The 17,818-nt window shown below is 42.1% G+C and overlaps 1 protein-coding gene across 1 annotated transcript; it reads left to right on the top strand.

The window, feature by feature from the left end:
• Nucleotides 1-12,969: 12,969 nt before the first annotated feature.
• On the top strand, nucleotides 12,970-13,822 carry LOC149263328 (uncharacterized). The gene is made up of 2 exons (XM_089387582.1): nucleotides 12,970-13,156; nucleotides 13,305-13,822. Exons 1-2 carry the CDS (start codon nucleotides 12,970-12,972, stop codon nucleotides 13,820-13,822), a joined length of 705 nt encoding a protein of 234 aa, XP_089243708.1.
• The last annotated feature ends 3,996 nt before the right edge of the window (nucleotides 13,823-17,818 follow it).

Raw genomic sequence — 17,818 nt, 5'->3', positions numbered from 1 at the left:
TTATTTCGGTATACATTGCCGAGGAAGTGTTTTGTCTGCAGTGCGGATAGAACAATCTTTGGTAACTTGGAAATTTTTCGCTATACCTGGGGGCATGCAAACCTTTTGGTGTGCAAGCAAAGACTAACCATTTATTTTTAAAATTTGTAGGTCCTCTAACCCTTTAAACTCGTAGGATTGCTCATTTCCTAACTTGCATAAAGAAAGGATGCGGGGCAAAGCTTTGAAAAAATGCCATTTTAAATGAGACATCCTTATTATACGACTGGATTGAGCATTTTTAGCACGGAATTCAAGCTCGTTAAAAAATAAACTTAAGCAATGAGCAAACATTCCCCAAGAGTTTAAGCTCATTAAAAAATGAACCAATTTCCAATAAATAGCCATTGTGAATGCATTATCATCAGCCTTTTAAGCCTTGGTTGTGTTCTCATCATCACCTCCACTCTGTATTGGCCGATCATTCACCTCGATTTGATTGTTTACCCTTTTGAGGAACAGCTACGAAGAGTGATCCTATTAGCCATCCTTGTGACACTGTCATGATTGGAAAATTCCAAACCTTACCTGGAATTAGTTTCTACCCGAATTTATCACTCGTTCCTCGAAAAACGAGTCTCCTTTAAGCTCTTTTCATCTGACTTGTAAAATATGAAAAGATTGCCGAGCAATAGGCCTCCCCACCTCATTAAAGTGACCAGAAGTGCCATCCCTCCTTTAGATTTTAATCTTTTTGGACCTGAGGGATTATTACACAAAAAGATCGAGCGCTTGTTTCGTTCGACTCGTTAAAATTACCAAAAATCCATCCCTTTTGTATTATTTTATACTTTTTCGGACTTAAGGCATTATATGACGAAAAAGGATTATTGGAGTTTTCTTTACATCCCTTTTCAAACTCTCTAAAATTGAAAAGGACCGAGTTATCTTTGTCGTTAAACTCATTAAAACCGAATAGCGACAAACTTGTCCATACAGACAAGAACGAGTTTCACTATCGCTAGGCTCGTTAAAACATAGCAATGGGTTTGCCCGAAGGGCAAATTATAGAACAAGCATATGTTATCCTCCTAAAGCTTGACAAAAATAAAGAGGTATTGGTCAGCAATGACTGGGGAAAATTGGGAAGAAAACTTGAAGAAACTTTATTAGTAGCAAGTCGCTCTTGAACATGACACTTTCACTCCGCATCCGAGTCGGGTTGGGTTGTTCCGTTCACTGGTCATATCACCATTGGTCCATCACACCATCCATATTTGGGGTTAACGCTACCAATCCATCATGTCAGTGTCACTGATGTGTTCAAGAGAAGTCGCTCAAAGAATTCACCTGTGTCTCATCCACTGCAATACATTTACGCTCCATTCTTTCATGATCGCCACCCTGAACCTTATATCATCAGATCATTTTCACCTCCATTAAAATAATTTGCTCCATTCTGTGTCATTGATGTGGGATTCACTAAGGCCCTCCTATGACGGATCGCTTCTTTTCGACATCAGCTCATTATTCAGGAAGTCGATCTAGGAACAACCCTTTCGATACTTTGAAGCTTGCATGCCTCAATGGCAAGTTTCTCACTTCCGGCGACAGGTTTACATCAATGGTCTTCAACCGAAAGATTTTGCATGGTGTTCGACGCCAAGTCCCTTATTCACACCACATGAATTGTATTGTAGTACCTTGAGGGTCATCATCATTATCGGTGATTCCTCTCGCACCTGTTAACAGCTTACATCATTGGCTGGTAATCAGGCGATGTCTTTCCATGTTCAACTCCAGAACATCTCTCACATGGATCGACTCGTACTTTGAGTGAAGATCGAACGAGATTGAAGACCCTGGATCTAGTTTCATCCATCCGGGCTACGATATATATTCAGGAAAATAAAGACATCAAATGTACGTCATTGCTGCACAGATAATCATCCAATCCAAGGGATGATGGCTCTACCAGAATCATCAGTCTACATTCAGACGATTGTCTATCTTATGTACATGAAAATCAATTTATAAAGCTGAGCATGGGAATGCCCACCTCAGCTAGATCATGAAAATATTATGAAGATAATGTATTGTATTATATCTTATTACAAGTCGCCTTCCAGCGTGAAAAAACTTCAGATCCTCATGATAAAGCATTTCACCTGACATCAAAAGATTAACAACCTCATGCTTTAGGGGCAACTGTTATAGACATTTTTGGGCACTGCAACCCCAATCATAAATGTCCATAAACCAAGGGCTCCTAAGTCCCTAAAAGTGTTGTTCCAACCCCTAATAGAACAAGGTCAACTGATTACAACATCTCCCATAAGTTCTCCATGAAAAACTACTCAGAACTGGTTAAAACTTGACCATCTCACCTGCTCCATGGTCAAAGTGCGTTGCATCCCCCCTAAATTCACATGGGAGGTGCGATGCATACTGAAAAGCCCTTCTATGGGGTGCGATGGGCGAGAGTGGACAAATGGAAGGGTCAATCTGTGAGGTGGAGGATCATGGAATCTTCCAGAAACTTCTCCTGTGACACTTGCCTCTTTGCATTCGCCCAGGGATGAGTAAGAGATCATCAATCTCCAAGTGGAATCAAGAACTATCAAAGAGAGGACACTAATCAAATCTCAAAAACTGACTCACCCCCCTTGTAAACATCTATATATGGATCCCTCATCCCAGAGATCCAGAGGCTGGAATTTTGTATCTTGTAAGGAAGTGTTGCTGGTTTCTTGGTGTAACATCATAGTGTTGGGTGATCTAAGCTTTCCATGAGGTGAAGAAGGGCTTTCTTGCTGAGAGGATGACGTTGGGCCAGAACAATTGGTTGTAATCCTCTTTTCTATTCTTCATTATTAATAAAGCTATTCAATTTCTTGTATGATTGATGATATATGCATTTGTATGGTCAATATATATCTGGCCCTATATTGTTTATGATAGTAGATCTCTGTTCTTGGATAGTTGTTATAGACATTTTTGTGCCTTACAGCATGAAGCATGAAATTTCAATAATCTAAGGGATCCAAAGTCCCTAAACATGTTGTTCCTACCCCTAGAGGAACAAGGTCAGCAAACCACAGCACTGAATATCAGTTCTCCACCTGAAAACACTAAAAAACAAGCTAATTCTGGATCATGTCAACTGCTCCACTGAGCATCTGCGCTGAATGTCAACTGCTCCACTCTGTACCTGCGCTGAATGTCAAAAGCAATGAAGGCTACATGCGCTGGGCGAGATTGGCCAAGTGGCACAGTCATTCCTCAAGGTGTCAAATGCCCAGGAAGCTTCCAAAATGACACTTGGATCAGGGAATTCGCCTTGTGATGAGTAAGAGGATCTAGATCTCCAAGTGGACTCAAGAACTGAAGAATAACTGAAGTGGGAGAGGACACTAGTCAGCTTCATGCCAGCCTCAAGTTGACTCATCCTTTCTCCAAAACTCCTATATATAGAGCTCTCTCATGAGGTCTAGGGAGGCTGGAATCTTGTGAATGTAAGGAAGTGTTGTTGGTTTGAGTATAGAACTATTGGGTGATTTGCTTGAAGGAGGTGAAGAGGAGATTTCTTTCTGCTGGGAGGTGTTGCTGGATTGGGCCTCTTATGGTTGTAACACTCTCAGAACTTTACTTCTTCCATTAATAAAGCATTTGAGGTTTTTCTATATGCATGTGTCTCAATGGCGTATTGATACTTGTATATTTGATTTATTCTAATCCTTGAATCAATTATGAATGTATGCTTCTTGTAGTTTCCCTCTCTTGCCATTTTGCAGGATCTTGGTGTAGCTGGGCCAGTGAAAGAGCAAGGAGCTGGGAGTAAGCAGCAAAGAGAGAAGATTGGATCAATTGTTAGCGGAAGACAACGTTTAGTGGATCTCTTTCTCCCCTCTCTTACATCTCATAAAGAAGTAATCTCGAATAGCTTTGCTTTGATTGTTGCTGAGGTACTATCACCCTTAGAGTGGGATAGGGTCATTCCGTATTGGATACTTTTCCCAACAACAAATTGGCGACTCCGCTGGGGGACCGTATCTTGTTGGTTGCTTGTGTTTTTTGCTATTCATTTCATAAACAAAGGGAGTACCGAATCGAACTGCATTTGGATCTTTCAAATGCAAAGTAGAGGGCAGCTACTCTAGCTCAGTTTCTGGGCAAGTTTATGATTTGAAGAGCTGATCCACAAGGACTCTAATAATCTCTTAGTGATAGCTTTTCATCCTCCTTTTCATCCCTTAGTGTGTACTTGACTGATAGCTTCTAATTTGGCCAAAAACTGTGAATTTTTGAGCAATCTGTGACCCAGAAACCAAGAGAAACGAAAGTTTCGTTCTTCAGTGCAGGCTATGTGAAGGCTGTCTGCATTTCAGCGTAGTTCCCGAAGGGGCTACCTGCGCTGAATGTCAAAGTGACAGTGTACTACCTGCGCTGAACCAGTCTTGCCTTGTGCTACTGGGGTTTCCCGCTGTTTCTTGCCCTGTTTTCACCTCTTGTTTTGCAGCCTGTTACCAGTCAATGTACCTATCTGAAACCAACTTTCCTTGCCACTATTCCGCCTTGGTTGTATAAAGAAACTGTGTTTTCTCTTTGTGTATTTCTTATATCATTTACAGTTTCCCATAACGAAAGTGAACTAGTCTTGCTGTGACCTCTTAGATCTAGACCTGTGATAAGTGTCGTTTTGATCTTAAGAGTTAGTTTGTTTGTTGTTCATAGCTGATTGAGCTTTTGCTTTCGTCATATGGTTTGAATTTATATATTTCTAGTGTCGAAACAAGTAAATCTTAAGGTGTCTTTTGATTTTGGACAAGCTTGTTTGCTTTCACTCGAAATTTAATTCAAAGTTATACAACAGCTTTCTTTTTGTATCGCACAAACATTAAGAAAGAGAAAATAAATACCTGCATTGTGCATGTGCATTATGACAGTTTGCATGTTGATTTAGGAAAAAAGTGCATTAGTGTGTGCTCTATGATCTGTGTGAAAAGATGTTGTCTTTCTTTTCCCTCAGTAGTTAAGATTTTCAAAGTTGAAAGATTGAAAAGCTTGCTTATCATCTTAGACTGCATTTAGGAGTGTTACTGTACATCTCGTGGTGATCCATAAAGGCAAACTGCTAAACAAGATCAACCTTAAAATAAATTGAATTTACATAACAACGCATTGAAACATAACGCAAACACATAGAGGTCTAAGCTAGAGACGTGTTCCGGCGTCGTTAAACGTGATATCTTAGTGTTGAGTGGTTGGGTGATTCCTCCACGGTGAAGCGATAAGTATCAATACGGACTTGTGCTCCCACGTACAGTCGCGTATATATTGGGAGACCCCTATAGGAACAAAGCCTTTATCCATAGGAAACCGTGTCGGCCGCCCTACTGATCACAATGCAGTGAACACAGCATTCACGAAGATCGACCACTCGTACCGTAAAACGTATTCTGTGGTTTTACGAAAAGTTTGGCACACCCTCTGCCTAGAACTCCAGAGCAGTTTCTTTTGGCCTTTTTCAAACTCTATAACTGAAAAAGTCCATCCGAGCATTTTTCACTTCGGGCTCGTTAAAACATCGAAGGAGACTAGAGTCATCTTTAGCTTTTTCTCGACTCTTAAAAAGTGAAAAAGCAAGTTGTATCTAAAGCGTCGTTATAAAATTTATTTTAAACGGAACATAATCACCTCCTATTCCTACGTTGATCTTTAGGTTGAGAACATGGAACGCCCCAACCAAGGAATTCCACAGGATGGAAATCCTAGTCCTTTCTCCTCTTGGGGAGAAGTTGGTGTGCCCCACATGGCCACATTGTCGCTTCCAGGACTGACAATTGGCCTGCCTATTTGGCTATTCTCAACCAATGTAGTTCAGAACACCACGGTTCCTGAACAGTCGAGTCAACAGTTAGATCAGTCTAGAGCTGCCCACCAACCTTCTACTTCCTATAACTCTTCCTCTAATCCTTCATCTTCGCAAGGTAGAGCCGGCAAAAGCCAAGCTCCCATGGAGAAGAAGGAGAAGAAGAAGAGAGAGAAGAAGAAGAAGGAGCCTAAGGTGACTGGGGGCAAGCAAAAGACATCTGACAAAAATCCACACACAGCACAGACCGGGCCTAAATCGCCATGTGTCATATGTAGAGGAGACCACTTCCATAGAGATTGTCCCTGTATTCCCCGAATACTAAGGGACTGGTCCCCTTGTCTGCACAATTCGGGAGCATCAACCTCTGATAGGCATGTTGAATGCTTACCCTCAACCAGCGAAAGTGAAGGTTCAAGACAAAGAGGGGGAGCAAGATTCCCCTGCAGACTGTGTGAAGGTGATCACGCCATCCACCGTTGTCCCTTCTTAGACGAAGCGAAGAGAGTTTTGGAAGATCGCCCGGTTTCACCGTTGAGACTTCCTCCTGGATAAAAAAAACTCGTGCCAAGTCCTTCGTTGGTTGAAAATACAGCTGGCCCGCTCAAGTGGTCAGCTGAAGCGTCAGTCATTGAAAATGGACCTACTGAATCCAGACCGGACGAAAGTCCAAAGGTCGAAACGGCAGTTGACCCGGTTCCGCCTTCAGAGGTTTCATCTTCAAATGACACCCTCACTGAAGAGAATAAGGATGACACCATCCAGATTCTTTTCATCAACACAGATTCTGATGAGCATCAGGGCAATGCGCCCATTCCTTTATCGCAGGAAGGAACATCGTCAAGGTCATATCCGGCCGTGTATTCGGTCCCACCACCAAGCAACCTGGTTGTGTCCTTTGATTGGAACCAACTAGGCAGACCCCGGTTGCCAGCCAGTATACCATTCAGAATCATACTCCAAATTTACAGAATGGTAATGGCTGGAACTATCATTGATGAAGGGGCATCTGTGAGTATCCTTTCCTCTATTGCTTGGAAAGCACTGGGTTCCCCGGAACTTTTGCCTGAGATAAGAAATATCTCGGGTTTTGATAAAGGAACCAGTCGACCGTTAGGGATCCTCCCCAATGTGCCTGTTACATTGAAAGGGAAGACCGTTCAAATGAACGTGATGGTCGTTCAAGGACCCTTGGATTATAACCTACTCCTTGGACGAGACTATATATATTGCATGGGAGCTATAGTCTCCTCACTCTTTAGAGTAATGTGTTTTCCACACGAAGGAAGAATGGTCAAGCTCGTAGACCAACTTTCATTTCCGGGATCACGCATCGCAAATAGTCACATACCAACCCTGAATGGTCTATTCAATCAAGAAATGTCTCCACCCCGAGTCCTCCTTCCCGATGAGTGCGAGTGATTCGGAAAGATGGGACTGGAACCTAGGGGGCATGCATCCTGGTCTGCTTCGGGCAAAGGAAACCTTGGGTATAAGGTAGAATTTCCGCGGGAGAATATGACTAGTCCGTACCCCGTCCGAAAGAAGGAAGAGGGGTTGTTCTGGAACAGGATTCTTTTGTTAAGGTTACTTGTTTGACAAAGGTCATTCACCATTGTCTACTTTGGTAGACAGTGCCGAGGAGATGTTTTCGTTTGATGGTGTTAACAAAACAATCTTTGGGTAACCAGACAGAGGCAAGCCTCCCTCAATAACACCAATGTTTTATCTTTGAGTAGTGTTCTTCTCTTGTCGCAAGTAGATGCTCTCTTGTCGCAAGTAGCTGTTCTCTTGCGATCTTGCAAAAGAGCTGTCAAAAGTTGGGCCGACGGGAAGACAAGTACCGCATAAGACCTATTAAAAATAACGAGAAGACAAGTATCGTTAACATTATACTGGCAAGACGACAAGTAGCTGTGAACACCCAAAGAAAAGCAGAAGTGGGGGAGAGGAGGGGCAGCCTTGAAATTGTATTTTATACCTGGGGGCATGCAAACCTTTTGGAGTGCAAGCCAAGAGCGGTTATTTATCTGTTTTTTAGATCAGTCGTTTCCTAACTTGCATAAAGAAATGATGTGAGGCAAAGGTAAAAATTTGCCAAATGAGGAGCATAGCTTCGTGAGATAAAGCTCCATAAAAAATAGCTATCTCACAGGAGACATTTCTTATCTTATGACTGGTATATCGAGCAGTTTTACCGCGGAATTTATGCTCGTTAAAAAATAGAAAAGCGAGATCCGAGCAGTTTTAGCACATAGTTCATGCTCGTTAAAAAATAAGCATAAGATTGAGCAGTGTTTTGGCGCATTCAAGCTCTTTAAAAAATGAACCCAGTACCAGTAAATAACCATTGTGATCGTAAAATTATTAGCCTTAAAAAGCCTTGGTCGTGTTTTGCACCCGCCACCTCCATTCCATTTGGCCAATCGTTCACCTCCATATGATTGTTTACCTATTTTGAGGAACAGCTGCGAAGAGTGATTTCACCTAGCCATCCTTGTAACACTGCCATGATTGGAAAATTCCAACCTGTACCTGGAATCTGCTGCTATCCCTGTTTATCACTCATTCCTCAAAAGACGAGTATTCTTTGAGCTATTTTCTCCTGACTCGTAAAATATGAAAAGTTTGCCGAGTTTTGGCCTTCCAGCTCGTTAAAGTGACCGGAAGAGCTATCCCTCCTCTAGATTTTAATCTTTTTGGACCTGAGGGATTATTACACAAAAAGGTCGAGCGCTTGTTTTATTCGGCTCGTTAAAGTTATCGAAAACTCATCCCTTCTGTATTGTTTTATACTTTTTGGGACTTAAGGGATTAGATGACGAAAAAGGAATTTTGGAGTTGACTTTTTGTACCTTTTCAGACTCTCTAAAAATGAAAAGGACCGAGTTTTCCTTGTCGTTAGACTCGTTAAAATGATTAAATAGCGACAAACTTGTCTTTAGACGAGAACGAGTTTCCCTATCGCTAGGCTCGTTAAAACATAGCGATGGGCTTGCCCGAAGGGCAGGTTATAGAACAAGAATATGTTATCCTCCTCAAGCTTGACAAAAATAAAGGGGTACTGGTCAGAAATGACTGGGGAAAAATTGGGAGAACCTTAAAGCTTTAATGGTAGCAAGTCGCTCTTGAACATGACACTTTGTCCTCCGTATCACATCGGGTTGGGTTGTTTCATTCACCGGTCTCATCACCATGGTCTTCGCCAAACCATCCACATTTGGGGTAATGCTACCGATCCATCACATCAGTGTCGTTATATGTTCAAGAGATGTTGTTCAGAAAGAGTCAACCGTATCCCATCCACTGCCATACATTATCCTTCATCCACCCATGATCGCCACCCTGAATCATATTTCATAGATTGTTTTCACCTCCACTAAAATCATTAGCTCCGTTCCGTGTCACTGATGTGGGATTCATTAAGGCCCTCCTTTGACGGATCACTTCTTGTCGACTTCAGCTCATTATCCAAGAAGTTGATCTAGGGACAAACCCCCCAGTACTTTGAATCTTGCATGCCTCAATGGCAAGTTTCTCACTTCCGGCGACGGGTATACATTAATGACCTTCGACCAGAAGATTTTTTGTGGTGTTCGACGCCAAGTCCTTCATTCACACCATGTAAATTGTACTGCAGTACCTTGAGGGTCATTATCATTATCGGTGATTCCTCTCGCACTTGTTAACGGTTTACATTATTGACCGGTAATCAAGCGATGTCTTTCCATGTTCGACTTCAGCGCAATTCTCACATGGATCGACTTGTACTTAGAGTAAAGATCGAACGAGTTTGAAGACCCCGGATCTAGTTTCATCCATCCGGGCTGTGACATATATTCAGGAAATATAAAGACATTTGATATATACATCATTGCAGCAGATGATCATCCTACTCAAAGGATGATAATTTCAGCAGAGAATTATCAGTCTACCATCAGACGATCGTCTGTTCTATGTACCAAAATGAATTTATAAAGCTGAGCATGGGAGTGCCCGCCTCAGCTAGATCATGAAAGCAGAATGAAAAGTAATGTATTGTATTGTATTTTATTACAGATCACCTCTCAGCGATTGAATGAACTTCGGATCCTCCTGTAAAGCATTTCACCCGATAAACGACCTCATACTTTAGGGGGCAACTGTTATAGACATTTTTGTGCCTTACAGCATGAAGCATGAAATGTCAATAATCTAAGGGATCCAAAGTCCCTAAACATGTTTTTCCTACCCCTAGAGGAACAAGGTCAGCAAACCACAGCACTGAATATCAGTTCTCCACCTGAAAACACTCAAAAACAAGCTAATTCTGGATCATGTCAACTGCTCCACTGAGCATCTGCGCTGAATGTCAACTGCTCCACTCTGTACCTACGCTGAATGTCAAAAGCAATGAAGGCTACCTGCGCTGGGCGAGATTGGCCAAGTGGCACAGTCATTCCTCAAGGTGTCAAATGCCCAGGAAGCTTCCAAAATGACACTTGGATCAGGGAATTCGCCTTGTGATGAGTAAGAGGATCTAGATCTCCAAGTGGACTCAAGAACTGAAGAATAACTGAAGTGGAAGAGGACACTAGTTAGCTTCATGCCAGGCTCAAGCTGACTCATCCGTTCTCCAAAACTCCTATATATAGAGCTCTCTCATGAGGTCTAGGGAGGCTGGAATCTTGTGAATGTAAGGAAGTGCTGTTGGTTTGAGTATAGAACTATTGGGTGATTTGCTTGAAGGAGGTGAAGAGGAGATTTCTTTCTGTTGGGAGGTGTTGCTGGATTGGGCCTCTTATGGTTGTAACACTCTCAGAACTTTACTTCTTCCATTAATAAAGAATTTGAGGTTTTTCTATATGCATGTGTCTCAATGGCGTATTGATACTTGTATATTTGATTTATTCTAATCCTTGAATCAATTATGAATGTATGCTTCTTGTAGTTTCCCTCTCTTGTCATTTTGCAGGATCTTGGTGTAGCTGGGCCAGTGAAAGAGCAAGGAGCTGGGAGCAAGCAGCAAAGAGAGAAGATTGGATCAATCGTTAGCGGAAGACAACGGTTAGTGGATCTCTTTCTCCCCTCTCTTACATCTCATAAAGAAGTAATCTCGAATTGCTTTGCTTTGATTGTTGTTGAGGTACTATCACCCTTAGAGTGGGATAGGGTCATTCCGTATTGGATACTTTTCCCAACAACAATAGTGTTCTGCTGCTTTGATTCCACAGGTGCTCTTTGAAGCTGGGTAGATGAAGAAGCGAGTGGCAAAGATCTATCAGAAGGGAAAGGAATCAAGCAAGGAACCAAGCGCAAGACAGAGGTTGGTCTCCTTTGTTCCCCTCTTATCTACTTTTCATACAGGAAAACGAAAGTAGTTTTAGTTTGTTTGTTTCTAAGATAGCTACTAGTCTTAGTGGGACTAGCAGCTCTACATAGACACTAGATTTCCCGATAAGAGTCCATATCAAAGGCCAATCAATGCCAAGTAGTGTTGAGTAAGGGTTCCAAGTACTAGACATCGTGCTGCGACCTATGCCTGCCTAATGGTGGGGCACGCATAAGAAAAATTTTGTAGATTGGATGGAGTATAGAAGAATGATGAAGTTGAGGTTTGGTTATGCTAATACCCACATGAAGGAGAAATACAAAGGGAAGGATGATCCACAGAAGCACTTAGATTGATTGAGAAAAGCATGGGGAGAAGAACCACAATTGAAGTGGGTTCATATAGTCTTCCACACATTGGATATGATCCTGATAAACTAGTATCTGGAAACAAAGTTGCAACATGGAACCATAGAATGGGATATTTTGAACAAAACTTTTCTGCTAACTTTTAGCTTTGAAGAAGGGTTTCAATGTAAATATGAAGCATTGCAAGAGATTAAGGCCGCAATATTCAGAATGCCTAAAGAACTAGTTGAATGGGTATAACCAGATTATGGTATGCATCTGCACCAAGCGCTTGAATGCTACAATGTAACTGCGGAAGATGGTGAGGAAGATCCAAGGAGCATCCACATTCCTGAGTTTGAAGGACAATGTGTAGTCAAGGGACCTAAGGCAAAAATCCCTGATATATCATAGTCCTTAAAGACCAAGCAGGTTAATATTGGATCGGAAGCACAGCTGAAGTTCGTGAACATAGGAGATTATTGGGACGAAGATACAGTTTATAAAGTCGTGGCGCTGTTGCGCGAGTATCAAGACTTGTTTCACACAAAGTTCTCTAATCTAAAAGGGATAGTAGGGGATCTGGGAGTCATGAAGATCACATTGAAGCTAGGTGAAAAGCTAGTGAAACAATACCCCTACCAATTAAATCCCAAGTATAAGGAAAAATTGCACAAGGAATTGGATAAAATGCTTGAAGCCTATATCATTGAACCTGTCGAAGAACTAGCCTGGATTAGTCCCATGATGGTTCAAGAAAAGAAGACAGAGAGTGAAATTAGATATTCATAGACCTAAGGAAGCTAAATGATGTGTGTGTCCATGACCCATTCCCTACATCATTCACAGATGAGGTATTGGAGAATGTTGGAGGACGAGAAGCATATTCGTTCACACATGGATTTTCAGGGTACCACCAGATCAGGATTGTGTCGGAGGATCGGAGTAAGACCACCTTTGCAACTAAGCGGGGTTGTTTCCAATATACAGTGATGCCTTTCATGCTTAAGAATGCCCCTGCAATTTTTTCTAGTGTGGTAATTGCAGCTTTCAAAGAATTTATCCATAATTTTTTGGAGGTGTACTTTGATGACTGGATAGTGTTTGGATTATTAAAGAGACATGTTGCTAGTCTTCCCCTTATGTTGGATACTTGTCGGAATCATCTGATAGCCCTTAATTTGAATAAATGCATATTTTGTGTACCTTATGGGGTACTATTAGGCATGTGGTTTGCAAGCAAGGATTGATGGTAGACCCCCCCAATATTGTAGTCATCGTTAATATGGAGGCCCCAAAGAATGTTTTTGTGCACAACATTGGGCCATACAGGGTATTACAGGAAGTTAATCAAGGTGTATACACAAATAACTGTGCCAATCGAGAAATTAATGAAAAAGGATGGGGAATTTTGCTGGGATGAAAATTACTAGAAAAGTTTGAACATTTTGAAAGAGAAAATGGTCAACGCACCCATTTTGGTATTCCCCAATTGGAAGGAGTTCCATGTTTATGTAGATGCTTCCATTGTCGCACTAGGAGTTGTGCTGACCCAACCAGGCGAAGGCGATATTGACCACCCAATAGAATTTGCAAGTAGAAAACTATCAAAGTTGAAAAAGAATTATTCAACCATAGAGTGCAAAGGTTTGGCAATGGTGTATGCGCTGTAGAAATGTAGGCACTATCTGTTGGGTGCACACTTCAAAATGTATATAGACCATTCTACTCTAAAATGCTTGGTCAACAAGCCTGTGTTAGGGGGAGATCTACAAGTGGTTGTTTCTATTCCAAGAATATGATTTCGAAGTAACTGTGAAGCCAGGGCACTTCAATGTTTGTCCAGATAACCTCTCACGAATTGAGAATGGTGATGATCTTGAAAATTTGGAGGAAGGGTTGCCTAATGCACAGCTCTTCGTTTTTCATGTTGCAGATGATCACTTCACAGATATAATTCAATTTTTATCCACAGGTATAGCTCCACAAGGATATTCGATGCAACAAAAGGAAGAACTGGTGGTCCGAGCTACTGATTTTTCTATGATAGCTGGACACATATACAAAACGGGCTCTGATGAAATTTTGTGCAGATATGTCCGAGAGTATGAGCGGCCAAGTATCCTTGTAGAAGCACATGGAGGAGTAGCAGGAGGACATTATGCAGGAAGAGAAATTACACAGAAGATCCTACGTGTAGGACTTTGCTGGCCGAGTGTGCATAAGGACTCCAAAGCTTATTACAAGGCATGGGATGTTTGTCAGCAGATGGGGAGATCGTCGCGAAGAGATCAATTGCCACTAAATTTGTAGGTGACATTGCAAGGATTTGATAAGTGGGCAATAGACTTTGTGGGACTATTACAAACATTAGGGAAGAAGATAGGGGCCAGGTATATCATTACCATGATTGAATACTTAACCAATTTTGTGGAGACACAACCTGTCAAAGATTGTAGTGCAGCTACAGTCGCGAAGTTTATCTTTGAGTATATTTTGTCTTAGTTTTGATGCCCTACGAATTTAATGAGTGATTAGGGCACGCACTTCTTAAATGAAACAATTGTTGCGCTGCTTGAGCAATTCCATGTATATAATCAAAAGAGTACACCTTATCACCCTCAAGCGAATGGCATGGTAGAATCCTTCAACACAATTTTGGAGAGTGCCTTGACAAAGATTTGCAACACGAAAAGGAATGACTAGGATGTTCGCATACGAGCGATCCTTTGGGCATACAGGACTACTTGCAACAAGTTGACAGGCCAAACCCTGTTAAGGTTGGTGTATGGGAAGGAGGTTGTAAATCCCAAGGAATATATTGTACCAAGTTTGCGGATTGCAGTAGTTACAAATATGGTTGATCGTGATACCATGGAGGAACGCCTCGCGCAGCTCGTCGAGATGGAAGGGGATCACTTCTTGGCAGGATTTCATCAATAGGTGTAGAAGGACCATGAAGAGGCATGGAATGATCACCATATCAAACATCACACCTTCAAAAATGATGACTTAGTGTTGGTTTATGACAATACGTTTACAAAATTCCCATGAAATTTTCATTTCCTTGTGAGGCTAAATGGGGAATTATTTCTGGGAATGGTTAATAGAAGTCGATTGAAGTTGTACAGGGGTGATCCCAACCCCACGTAATGACTATATGATTGTGGGATAGTCTTAGTACTCCATGCATCTCCATGGAGGTACGGGACTTTAATCTACACTGCCTGAAAGTTAGAAAAGAAAAGTAAACGGGTTGCACGACAAGTTGAAGGATGGTGTCGAAGCGAGCTGTGTCAAAGGAACTGTGCTAGGTGGGTGGGCCCCACACAACCTACCCAAAAAGTGACCATTGGAAGCACTGTAGATGATGGGATGGAGAATTTTCCATTGAAAGGAGCGGGGGGGAAGCATTTATAGAGCATATCTTTGGAAATATGCCACCAAATGTGCATTAATGACCAAGAATTGGAGGGAATGGTTGGATTTGAATTCAAATTGGTCTATAAATATGATACACCACTTCGTATTCGAACAATTTTCTTCCTAAGAGTTTCCTTAAGATTTTTCGCCTTGATTTGCGCCAAGACCAATGTTATATGTTTGAGCCAGATTGGGAGGAACAATTTTCATGACCAGAGTTAGCAAACTTGCTTGAGTAATTCTGGAAAAGCTTCATTAAAAATATGACTGCAACTCACCCAGAGATGGAGCCAGCCCCATTTGAGGCAGCGCCAGCCGAACCTATATCTATTGGATTGCCTACTACAACACCTAGGTCATTAAGGCCTAATCCTCCCACTTCTACGAAGCAGAAGAAGGCTTAGCAAGTGTCGGTATGGAAATAGCCAAGAAAATACCCAACAGAATTCCACAAGAAGGAAAAAATGGATAATTCTAGACAACCAATGGAGTCGTTGGATCTGGATGAGGAAGAAATATGCAGAGGGATAGAGGAGCTTGATACAGAAGAGGTGGAACCAATAACTCAACTGTTGAAGTACATACCACCCAGAAAACCCATGGTGAAGGTCTACAAAGATCCTGACAATGCGAAGTTCATGGTTTCCACATCATTACTATTGGAGAATGTGTTGTTCGAGGGTCCATTGCTGGGCCAGAAATTGAATCAAAAAATGGAGGATTGGGACCTTAGGGACCATGATAAATCCCCATAATTAGTGTCGATTAAATACCTCAAGAAGGTGTATTATGAGGAGTCATGGATTACGTGCCTTTAATAAATGAACTATGTGGCTGGAGTTGAGGATGTGACGCTCCTAAACATGTTGTGGGTGCCACACTTCAGTCACACCAATATTAACACCATCTACGTGCACCAATTGCTAACACTAGTGCATGATGGGTGTCTCTATCTGGGAGAACCCATCTTGATCATAGACATGTTGATTCACCGTATAACGTTACCGCCATCCCAAGGAGTAGACCCTGCGGAGGATTTCATCGGAAAGTCGTAGGAAAAGAATTTGGTAGAACAAATGAAGGAAAAAAAAATTATGATCAAGAAGTCGTGAGGATACTCTATTCAATCTAGATCAGATGGCGTGTTACGATCTTGGCCAAAAATATCATGAGAAAGTGTCTCGCCATTGAAGTACCAGCACTAATCATTTCTTTAGCTGGATAGTGCACGCAAGGGGTCCAGTATAACTAGGCTCAATATCTTTGCAAGGAGTTTTTGGATGACTGCAAGGAGGCCTAGGATGAGGACAAGGTGTTTCACTACACCCAGTTGCTATTGTTGATCACCTTAGTGCTATGGCGAATGCCCAACGAGAGTCAATTCCCTCTGTAGGACTCAAATCTACTAGAGGTAATGAATTTCACTTCATTGTGGGCTACTAAAGACGTCGCATCCATAATGGAGACCAAAATTTTTTGGGTGTTGTTCGAGATGGAACTCAGAATGGTGATCAACCTGTGGCCAAGGCTCTCACCCACCTTACATGCGTAGTATGCTCATATTTCTGGTTTTAAGGAATATTTTCACATTCTACATATTTGCACAAAGAAGGATGCCCGGTGCATATGGAACAAGTTGTCTTACTTGGTCGTCGAGGAGGATATAGCAGGGGTCATCAGCAAGTGGACAAGTGATTTCCTCACCCCTTCTCATGTCAGTACAGGTACCAGCATGACCACTAAAGGGTCTGCAGCACAGACTACGGCCACAAAAAAAGAAGAAGGAGGCACAAAAAGTTGCCAAGAAAAGGTTGCACAGAAGAAAGTATCTGTTGCGAGGGAGAAAAAATTGTCGAAGCGACAACCAAGGGAAAAGAAGCAATGCAAGAAAAGACTACATCATAAGAAACTATCGTTGTCGAAGAGTTAGACCCCGAGCCATCACAAGGGGAGGAAGAGATCGAGGTGGAAGACGAAGGGGACGCAGAGTTGGGGTCCCCCTTCATTGTTAAGAAGAGGAAGAAGAGGACTTCCAAGGGGTAGCGCAAGAAACAAAAGTCTTACAAGTCAGTCAGTGCGACGCCTTTGGTCCTTATAGAGGGGGGCTTGGATGAAATTAGAGATATTGTCCATGATGTGACAATCGACCTCATGAGCCATTTTGAATAGCAGTACCAACAGTCGCTCAACAAGTTCTAGCAGGGCCTGTGGGAATTGCAAGTATAAATAGGGTTAATTCAAGCGAGCATGGGATAGGCGACCGAGGAGCAAGTAGTGTGAATCAAGTGAGCAGGTAAGTTTTGGATGTTGATATTACCGTGGATCTTCATGTGGTACCATTTCCAAAAGGGTCCGTCCACAGTTACTCAGCTAAAGAGCAGGCACAACTACTCGAGACAATGAATCTTAGTCTCAATTTGGCCTCATTACCCATTCAAACTCTGCACGGGTTGCACCAAGGGGTGTCAAATGAATTAAGGATACGACAACAATACACCCTACTAGGGATCAATGAGGTAAAGACTAACAACCAACATATGTTTTAGGAAAAGGCACAAGCGCTTAAAGAAAAGGAGGAGGTAACAACACACAGTCAGCAGCTGGAAGATGTTATTGAACAGGCTTGCAGTGAGCTTCCAGAGCTCAAGACTTCAGCAGATGTGGCCTTCGTGGACAAGATTCAAAAGCTAGCCACTGTAGTCAAAGAGTCTCAGGACAAAATTAGTCAAGTAAAGTTTGAGCTGCAGCTGTAGATATCAAAACTACAATTGAAGTTGTAGACCACTACCCCTCCTGAAGTCTAAGAGCAGTGCAAAGCTTCCATTAAAGAAGGCATGGCCACCTTGGAAGATGCAATCAAGGGATGCACTGAGCTATTTGAGTAGG

The sequence above is a fragment of the Pinus tabuliformis genome, chromosome 6, assembly GCF_031772625.1.
Source record: "Pinus tabuliformis cultivar Carrire ecotype Pingquan chromosome 6, CPIR1, whole genome shotgun sequence".
In the NCBI taxonomy this organism is placed as follows: Eukaryota; Viridiplantae; Streptophyta; class Pinopsida; order Pinales; family Pinaceae; genus Pinus; species Pinus tabuliformis.
Note: the sequence above shows the minus strand (reverse complement) of the source record. Positions and strands in the feature narration are given on the sequence as shown.

Bases quoted from the DNA above. Each gene is read 5' to 3' on its own strand.
- LOC149263328 (XM_089387582.1), top strand. From the start codon at position 12,970: ATGGTCAACGCACCCATTTTGGTATTCCCCAATTGGAAGGAGTTCCAT. The intron at 13,157-13,304 runs GTTTGGCAATGG...TTCTATTCCAAG, and splicing joins TTCAACCATAGAGTGCAAAG to AATATGATTTCGAAGTAACT.